Raw genomic sequence first — 10,843 nt, 5'->3', positions numbered from 1 at the left:
ATATTTTAAATTTAAATTTTTTGTATTTGTATTATTAAAATATAAAAAAGTATGTAATATGACATATTTTACTCCAAAACAAAGTGGTTGAGTCTTTGTATTCCACACACTTAGGTCCTGAATTTCGGGCAGCGCGCTTGGGCGGGCAAGTGTGCGGGCAGCTGGCAGTCAGGCTTGCGGATCGATTCTGGCGGGGTAGTGGGCACAGTCGGGTTGGCTGGGTTAGGCTTGTGCTGTCTGGTCCGGCTTGCAGGCTAGTAAAGGCAGGCAGCGACGTGGTCAGGCGGACTGCTGGGCCTGTGTGGGCTGGCGGTTTGTGCATGCGGGCAACAAATAGTAAGGCGGGCCAGTGTGGGGCAACTTAATTTAAATTATTTTTTAATTTTTCGGTGGCTTTATTCCACTGGAAAACCATCGAAAATATTTTTCTGCTAGAAAAGACCGTAAAAAATATTTATATTTAATTTTTCGGTGGCTTTATATATAAATTATGCTTAAACATATAACATAAAAAGCAATTATTTATATATAAACTAATTTTTATTAAATATAAATTAAAAACGAAGATTGAAAATATTTATATTTAACTTTAAAACTAGTAATTATTTATTTTAAATATATAACATAAATATAATAATAATTATATTTAATTTTAAAATATGTAAATATATTATATGTATGAATTTTATTTATTTTTTAGTCTAAAATTTCTTAGAATTATAAAATTTTTAAGAATAAATTGTCATTATTATTATGTTAATTTTATATTATTTATTACGTCATTCAGTTCAACCCCTGTTCGACAGGTCAAACCGATTGAAGCATGAACCTCTCATTCTTCTTGTTCGTTGTCCGCCAGTTGTCCAAACTTTATATAAATAAATTTAGATCAAATAGTTGTCTTTCCTGCGGCTGTACCATGACTTTAGTGGACAAATAAGTATTTAATAAAAAGCATAGTAAATTCATTTGATCACATCACTCTTTTTCTATATGATTATTTAAAAAAAAAAATCTGGGAATTATGTTTGTCTACTAATTCTTTTTTTATTAAAGATTAAATTTAATAGTCCCCTAACAATTTTTAAATAACTATTTTAGTCCCAGCTATAATGTTATTTCAATTTAGTTCAACGTTTATGCAAAATTGACTCAAATATTTTTTTGAGGGTTAAATTGGCATTAAATTTATGAAGTCATTAGACTAAATTGAGAACAATTTTTTATTACAATTATAATATGAGAAAATGACTTTGGAGGAGCTAAATTAAGGCAATATAATATTTTGAGATTAAGCCATTAAGGCTTCGTTTGTGATGACTTTCGACCTGTTTTTTAAAGCGAATTTTGTAAAAAAAAAATCTTAATTTTTTACTAAAAAGTCGCTTTAATGTCCAGGCTGAAAGTCTTCTTTGTTTGAACGACATTCTTAATGTTTTCTAAAGAAGCTTTTTAGTACAAAAATTTTTATTTAAAATTTTTGTACTAAAAAGTTGCTTAAAAAAAGAGTAAAAATACCGTTCCAAAGGAAGCCTAAAATTTTATTTAGAACAATTTTCTTATTACTTTTTAAAACATCGGTTTAGTATAAATTTTTATATACTAAAAATTATTTTTAAAAATATAAAAAATTATTTCAAATAAAATATAATGAAATCATATACAAAGAATTTAGATATTATTTTGAGAATTTTTTTTTGTTTTCATTAATGAGGATCTAACCTACGGATAATAATCTGATCTAATTATGAGCTCCAATAGGTAAAAACCCGCATAGACTTTTGCGTTCATTTTTAGAGGAATCCACAGTGAATTTGGATAAGGTCTCTGAAAGCGAAGGGTGGGCCCACTGAGCTCTCTGCGGCAAGCGGCTGCTATTAATGTTAACGATGCCGTGCCAGTTCAGAACGCGAACGCAGATGACGTCGCACTCAATTAATATATAAAGCTTTGTTTTTATGCGCCTTCCCGTACGCTTCTCGTTTTACCCTTTTTAATTATCGCATCAGTGTCGCTTCCACCACTCCACGATTTCCCATTCTGATACCGATCAATTTACATCCACGTGCCCGCACCGAACTCTCCTCCGAGCGCATCCTAACCGTACGATACGTGCGCGATATAATAAAATTATTACTGAAAAATTTTAAATAGATTATAATATATTAACTCATCCCAAAAAATTATCTATAAAATTATATATTTATGATAATTTTATTTTATTTTAAATTAAAGAGATTTTACATGTATAACATCTAAAATTATTGATAATATATATTCAACATCTAAATTTTTATATTTACTAATATACCACATAAATTTTTTTTTCTTCTATTTTACCACTCTAGTAAAGGAGGTTTTATTTGGTTCGGTGTAAGGACGCAGAGGAAGAGATTCGGTCGTAAGGCAAATCGCGCCTATACCGTGGTGTACCGAGTTTTTGAAAAACTCGGTACACACGGTATATGGCCGCGATTTTGCCTACGACCGAATCTTCCTCTGCATCCGTCGGAGGACGTAATAATTCTTCCTAGTAAAGCGAAGAGATATTTGTATTCACTGTGAAAGAATGTCATTGACTGGAAGACAGTCTCTGATAGTGATTTTTGATGGAAAGTTTTAACGGATTGTTACAATTGATTAAAAAAGTGATTTTAGGTGGTATATTAATAAATATAGAAGATTAGGTGTTAAGTATGTAAAAATCTCTTTTTTAATTAATTTTGAGATAAATGTAGTTCCAATAATTTATATATTAATTTCATTTAAAATAAATAAAAAATTAAAAAAATGATATTTTTAAAAAGAATTTATTTATTTAATTTTATATTTAAATTATTTAAGATAAACTCATACATATAAGACAAATAAAAAGACTAAAATCCAAAAACTCTTAATTGAAAATCTAAGCTCTCAATCAAAATTTCGATGTGTATTTTCTTTTTATTTTTTCAAGTAATAACGTGTCCGATTCATGATTGAAGCACACTTGTCAAAGCAGATCTAACGAACACTAAATAATAAATTCCTGAACCGTCTCAAGTAGCAGCAGGATAACAAAGGGCCTGATAGAAACTTTGGCCATCTTTCACTCGAACGATTGTATTTACTTCGTATGAACAGCCGTTGGATTGAAGGAACTGACTTGGAAAACGATGTCAGCGATCAATCATTGCTAGCCGTCATATTCACTTCGTCGATCGGACGGCTTCTGAACTCAGCGGCGAAAATTCTTACTTCAGGCTTGTGTGGTCTCATTTTGCGGGAGCTCGTCGGTTGTTCTCGGTCTTTATCATCCTGTTCTCAGTCTCTCTTCCTCATTTCGGGAGCTGAGTTTCTACGGGATCGGAAGATGGCCTCAGGCGACGGCGGAGAAGGATGCGGGGAGCAGGAAGTTGTTGCCGTTGAACTCCCGGCGCCTGTGGGTTGGAAGAAGACGGTCGGTTCCTTTCTTCGTTTTCTGTATTTTGTTTTTTCTTCTGTTTGCTTTTTGTTCTCGTTGCAGAGATTTTTTGGAGCACCTTTTTTTTGGATTAGGAACTTGCTCTCGTCGGTCTGACTTTTGGTTCTAAGGTAGCTTGTTTGGTTTAATTTTATTTCGATTTTGTTGATTCAGTGGAGTGTATTTTCCAATTAAGGTTTTTATTATATGCAGCAAACGGTTTTGATATTGGAATTACTTGATTGATAGCTTAGGTTACTTTAATAAGTTGATTATCCTCAAGGTTGTCTAGAATTCTTCAGCAGGAGTGTTTTTTTTTTCTTCAGCTAGTTCATGTTGCTCGAGTTGTTATACCAGAAAATTTTGGTACTTCTGTTTATGAATCGTGGATTTATCGGAAGAGGGATGATTCCTGTTTCTTCCTCTAAGTCAACGGTTTTTGTTGTTCTTATCGACAGGAAATTCCTATTTAACTCAAGGGATGGCAAGTTTTAGCCTTTTAAATTTTTTTAATTAGATAGAGGATTTCTGCTTTGCTTCTTAAGTTATATCTTCATTAGACTGTGTGATGGTCTGAATATACGAAGTGGATTTGTAATTTATGGATGATTAGTCTAACATGTGCTGTTCCCCTTATACCTTCTTTATGAAATTGAATATTCCTCTGTAGGATTGATTAGTCTAACATGTGTAATTTAGGATGATTAGTCAACTATGGATTTAAGTTCTATAGTTGAGTGTTTTAAATGGAATTGTATTCTTCCTTGATAGAAGTGTAAGAATGGGCTAGTTTTTATACTGGTCTTACTGCAGTTTTTTCATTTTATTTTTTTTGGCTATCTAGCGAAGAAGATGAGATTACTTTAAGTTCAATCTATCTCTTTGTAGGCTAGCAGCAGAGTTTTATATAAACATAGATGTTAGACTGTTAGAGAGCAAATTTTGTCAGCTTCAGAACAGTATGAAATTTTCATAGCTCTATAAACAAAAAGGTGTTTTTGAAGAAGTATGTGGAGGGAAAAATATATTTGGCACATGTGACCAGTATAGTTCGTGCTTCTTTGTTTGACCATGGATAGCCCGTGGTTTGCATAGAACTGGTTTCTTTCATTTTTTAAAGATTTCACCCAAATAATCTCTGTAATAATGAGATGCTAGAACATTGTTTTCAATAGTTTTATCAATTATAGTTAAGTTGAATGCAACTTCACCTAAACAATTTTGTAAAAGCTGATCCGGAATTAACTTGAAACCATAGTATGGTTATATTAGCATCCTGCGGAACCGATAAGATTTTCTACATTTTTCAAGTGGTATGCAAAGATCTTAGATTTTCCTATGATATCATTTTCAACCTAATTCTATCTCTTCTTGTTGTTTAAATTTCTCCTTGCATGTGTGATTTGTGAAGTTAGTTTTGTAATCCCAAACCTTTTTAAATGGAAAATATTTTTCTTTATCTCATCCCTTTATGTGGAGGTTAGAACATTCTTTGAAGAAAATGATCTCTTAGTATTTTTAACCCATTTAACATGAATTAAGGTACCATTTTGATGCCATAGTTCCCGTTGCTTAATTTAAGCTTGTAGGAATCCCAATTGCTTTGATATGAGATGGTTAAATCTCATTTTTATTTACTTAATTAATTCAATGCCAATTAGGCTGAATGAAGGTTTTCAGAGCCTCCAGGATAAAAGCTTATCAAACTTATTTCCCGGTTTAGGGTCACTTTTTCGCTCTGTTTGTGAGAAAAACATTATTTTTTCTTTTCTCATGACAAAAGCTTATCAAAATTTTATCTTGGGTATGTTGGAAACTTTTATGGAAGTGGATAAAAGGTCTGGTGTTAGAAGAGACGAGATGGAGATTTCCTAAGAACATAAATGGTTATCAGGAATTGTCAGTTCTCTTTTTGCTTCATGTTTTTTTTTCTAACATGGAAAATCTTAGATAAACATTGATTGGTGCACGTCAGTTATCTTAAGATGTTTTTTAATGATATATTTCTTGATAAGTTTTTATGAAGAATGATGTCGTAACTTGGAAGATCTTAAAGCCAACATATTCATGGCAGAAAGCTTTTATAAAGAGAACTCATGTATTGTTGGAACTTCAATATCTGATATGAGGTTTAGAATTGTGAAATATGAACTATTCTAAGTTTTTAATAATGATGATTGATCTCATAGAATACCAATCAAAGTCAAAAAGAACGTGTTCCTAGTCCTAATTAACGTACTAATTTTGTATTGTCTTTGTATTTGGCATTGGGGCGTCTTTGCTTGCAGGGAAGCTTATTTGTTTCCTAATTTAGGTTTCATTTGGGACAGCTTTATCATTGCTTTCTAAAATAGCTTTTTAGTAAAAAAAATTCTAATAATTTTTTTAAACTAAAATACTGTTTTATAAAGCATTAAGAAAGCTATCGCAAATGAACCCTTAAAATGTTTATTATGAACCTATTAGTCTAGGTGCTGCTATTTCCTTTTGGGAGTTCAGTTTTCTGATTCAGCTTGTCCTTATCCAAGAAAAAGTATTATCAAATGGAGATTGTTTTGCCTTTTCAAATGTTAGATTAATGCTGGTGTTTCCTGTTGGGAATTCAATTTTCTGATTCAGCTTGTCCATATTCAAGAAAAAAAATTTATCAGAAAGATATTCTTTGCCTTATCCACTATGGAATTTTGATTGAGAATGCTCAGATTTCAGGACTAAAGCTGAAAGAGAAGGCAATCATATGCATCAGTGCCGGTTTCTGCATGTCACCATAAGTTATGTTTCTCTTCTTTCATTTTACACTTTAAGAATATATTATCATATAAGTAAATAACTAAACAGGACACTAGAATTTTGTGTAGATGGAGTAATACAGATAATGCAGTGTCCTTTTGAACCGTTAGAGATTCAAATTGAGCTCTGAGTGTTAACTACTCATTAAAGGATCATGATATTTGAATTATTAGAATTATTAGGTTACCATATTAATAAAGATCACATATGTTCAATATTTATTTAGAATTCATAGTATTTAATCTTTTAATATATTGTGATTATGGAGTATATTTTTCTTTGTTGTACTTTCCTTATTATTGTTTTTTTTAAGCTTTATATTGTATTGCCATTAGATATTCAAATAAAGATGTAGAGTTTTATTTTTTCTACCATGGTATGAGAGCCAACGCTCTTAGTTCTTTTGCCTTCATCCTATCTCTTGGCTTTTGCTTTGTCAAGATCTCGTGAAGATCCACCAGGATTCTATCTTTCTTCGCACCCATTGTTTTTCGATGAGTTATTTGTTTTTATGCAGAAAAAAACCTAGTCATCCTGCTACACTACACTGCTAGATTTCAATCCTGAATAGCCTGGTAAGATCTCCGTTGAAAATTAGATTCCTAAGAAGTTTAGTCATTTTCAATTTTTCATGATGGGAAGCTTTTCTTACTCTGTCTATTAATGTGGATGAATGTCATTCATCTGGCAGGATCCAATGCCAACTATATCTTGAGATTTCATTCTGTTCTTTGGATTGTAATAAATCAGTTTCGCCGCCATCTTAGCCTTTATTTTTCCTATATATTTAGGGACTTCTAAAATTTAGCTATATTTTTTTCGGGCTAATAATTGCTTTCAACCTAAGGTAAACCCAAAATCTTTTTTATTTGAGCACGGGAGTGGCAAAAATAGCTGATGAGAAATTTCCATCTCGTGGAGTTGGATAAGAATTTTGCCAATTAGATGTGAAGTGTTGTGGTATTTGACTTCATTTGTCTCTTTCATCTTTAGGATGTAATTTATATATTCTTTCATTTATTTTTATTAGAATTTAGGAATAGTTCAGACATAATTAAGGAAAAATGGTGGAGAGAGTGTTACAAAAAGTTATTGTAAGGAAAAGGGTGTTGCTTTTGAGGAATGGAGAAAAATATCATGGAGACTTGTAACTAGAGGTCATGAAAAGAGGTGAATTTCATAGCAAAAGAAAGAGCATTTACTGATTTACATAATAAGTTATATATCATGGAAGAAGAAAGAGATATTAAATAGCCAGGACAAAACATAAGAGATTAATAAGTTTGATCAAGTTATATGCCTTAAACACGTTGATAAAAATATCTTAGTTAAAGGGGAGACCAAAGTGCTATTTTGAGAAATTGTTGAATGAGATTTATAGAATTAATATTTTTGGAAGAGGATAATGAGCTGATTAATACAATATTCTATGGTGGATTGATTCAAGTAATGGACGATGAGTTAGATTTGAAAATGACGTGTAAAGATAAAATTTTAGCTTTTGATTAGATATGTATTGAGATTTGAATAGTTATGAGCGAGACATTAGATTAGTTTGATTGACAAATTTTTTATTAGATACCAAAAGATTGGAGAATAAGCATTTTTGGTGCCAATAATTAAGACTATACCAGATGCTTAAGATTGTGATAATTACATTAAATTTAAACTTAGAAGCTACTCATTAAAGTTAGGGAGAGACTAATGGAATTAAAATTAGGAAAAACTGAACTGTTATCAAATAATCAATTTAATTTCTGATCCAAAAGATCAATTATAGAGGCAATTTTTGAGTGAATGCAATTATGTATATATAGTGTTCGAAAGAAGGATCTTCATTTGATTTTTTATTTCCATTAGAATTAATCATGTGTGTATTAAGGAATACATTTTGTTTCAAAGATATTTTGATGTTATCAAGGTGTATTTTAGAGCGTTGTCTAAATTAGTAGTTGAATTGACAAAATATTTGCAAACATAATTGGATTACATTAACGAACAACATTTGATTCATATATTTTTTTATATTGATTGTGTATATTCATACCAAAGATATTCAAAAGAAGAGAATCAGATGTAGTTTTTTTGTGAAATGTCTTGTTCTAATTGGTGAGACCTCTTTTAAATTTTGTAAAAAACCGAAATAATGGAGAATATGTTTGAAAGATAAAAGATTTCTGATTAGTAGAACAATTATTTGCAATTTTAATCATTTTTAATTCATTTTATTAGAATATAAAGTGATACTTAGGTGTGATATGCTTAAATATCTTGGATCCATTATATAGAAGAAAGAGGATATTACTTGAGTTGAAGTTGGGTGGTTAAAATAGAGACTTGCTTTTTAAATATGCCAAACCCAAATTAAAGAATATTGTACTAATTAAGTATAGTTGTTTCCTGTCTATAATATTATGACACAACTAAGGAAATTGCTGTGTTTTTGTTTGTTTGTCATACTTATATGTTCTGTAAATCCAAGCTGCTTTATCCATGCTTTTACTTTTCCACCTGCAGTTTACTGCTAAGAAAAGTGTTAGATCCAAAGAAAATGAAATTGTTTTCATTGCGCCCACTGGAGAGGAAATAATCAATCGAAAACAACTGGAGCAATACCTTAAATCCCATTCTGGTGCGCCTGCATTACATGAATTTGATTGGAGCACAAGTGTTGAAACTCCCAGGAGATCCGCAAGAATCAGTGAGAAGGCAAAGGCAGTTTCTCCACCAGAACCTCAACCAAAGAAAAAACGATCCAGGAGATCATCATCAGGACCTACTAAGAATAATCCAAATATTGAAGCTGCTCCAGAAGAAACTCCAGAGAACAAAGATGGAGCACTCGAGGAAGCTAATCATACAAAAATGTCTGAAGCTGCTCCTGCAGAGTATAAAAATAAGGAAAAGAACCCAGATGAGAAGGCAATAACTGTGCAAGATAATGGGATAGTCTCTGATAAGATTGATTATGAAGGAAACATTGCAAAACCAGTTTCAGATACTCATCAGCCTGTGACCAACTTGTTTGATGAGCTTCAAACTAATACTGGAGAAGATAACCGGTCTTCGAATGTCGCCGAGGATGTCGAAATCAAAAGCGCAGAGGAAAAGGATGAACTGCAGAAGCCGCAGAGCTTCAAGCAACCCGTTCGAATCGAAGCTCAGCAACATCTGGCTCCTACTTTGAGCTGCTGAAATGTATTCCCAGACCAGACTGAATTAGCTGTAGTGAAGAAATAAGCTTAAGGTGTAAAGGGGAAAAGACCATTGGCTGTCAACTGGTATTTACCAATTATTAACTTCTGGAGATCTTTGTTTATGTTATAGTAAATTTCTGTATCTGTGTGTGCTTATTAGTTTGTGCCTTATGCCTTTAAGTGGTGTCTATCAGTGTTTGTATATACACTCTGTTTGGGTTCTGAATGAATGATTGTACTGAAATTAGAAGTATTAGTTGCTAAGAGATAGAGCTAGAAAATTTTCTTCACTAATTAATGATTGTAAAAATTTGCTTGATATAGATTTTTATGTTTGATATAGTATTTTTAAAATTTATTAGTAAGAATAACATTTTTGTATTTTTATTAATGATTTAAATGGTTAAATTATAAAACATAATAATATTTCGTTTCAGGAATATTAAACTGTTAATATTGATGCTAATAATTTTGTAATTATTTATGTTTATAATCTTATTTTAAAAACTTGTATTGTTATCTTTAGATAATAATTTCAATTTATACTAAATATTATAATAGAAACTTGATAAAAAAGAGTTATGTATTTAAAAAATATTGTAATATTAATTATTTATGTAATATACTCATTTAAAATGTATATGGAGGCTATAAAACCCATGGCTAGAAATAGCTGAAACTTCAAATTTTTTTATTTTTCAGTTTTACAAGTAGAAACACGCATGTAATTCTCATATTTCAAAGCACAGAAAAAACTATTTAAGCATTTAACATTTAATTGTGCTAATTCTTTTTCTTCTAATATCCAATCAGTGAATGGTGTTTCAATTTTAATATCATCAACAAGTCTAGTAGGTCTGGTATAACACTAATATCAACATGCGATAGTCAAGTGAATATAGAAAAGTAAATATATGTGTTTTCCAAAAATTAAAAGGAATGTTATCAAATAAATGTGGTCTAAGGATTGAATATCTTTCAGGAGTATTTCAATTTCCAAAATTAGCCATGATCGTATCTCTGATACTACTTGAAAATACATGTAGGTTGTTAAACCTAATAAAATTGTATTAAGACTAACCAAGAGAGGGGTAAATTGATTATTTCAAAAATTTCGTACTATGTCAGTCATCTTTATGACCTGCCAACGATTCAAATTGAACAAGTTTGTATGGTATGATCTAGGACAAAAGGAATTTCATACTCTATTAATTGTCTATATGATTTGACATTATACAATGCGAACAATTCAAAATAAACTAGTTTGAATGGTACGATCTAGGACAAAGGAATTTCATACTCTGTCTGTCGTCTATATGACCTAACATCGTATAGTACGAGCAGTTCAAATTTTTAATCCTTGATTTGATTAACTGCATTCTGGAGGAAAAAATTGTCAAATCATATAATACGA

General features: G+C 31.1%; 1 protein-coding gene across 1 annotated transcript; it reads left to right on the top strand.

Moving 5' to 3' along the window:
- Window positions 1-3,100: 3,100 nt before the first annotated feature.
- On the top strand, window positions 3,101-9,693 carry LOC110102065 (methyl-CpG-binding domain-containing protein 11). The gene is made up of 2 exons (XM_020830238.1): window positions 3,101-3,439; window positions 8,750-9,693. Exons 1-2 carry the CDS (start codon window positions 3,116-3,118, stop codon window positions 9,425-9,427), a joined length of 1,002 nt encoding a protein of 333 aa, XP_020685897.1. The 5' UTR covers window positions 3,101-3,115; the 3' UTR covers window positions 9,428-9,693.
- Window positions 9,694-10,843: the final 1,150 nt, after the last annotated feature.

This window comes from Dendrobium catenatum, unplaced genomic scaffold (genome assembly GCF_001605985.2).
Source record: "Dendrobium catenatum unplaced genomic scaffold, ASM160598v2 fragScaff_scaffold_283, whole genome shotgun sequence".
Lineage (NCBI taxonomy): Eukaryota > Viridiplantae > Streptophyta > Magnoliopsida > Asparagales > Orchidaceae > Dendrobium > Dendrobium catenatum.
The sequence above is the reverse complement of the archived record's forward strand: the minus strand, read 5'-3'. Positions and strand labels throughout refer to the sequence as shown.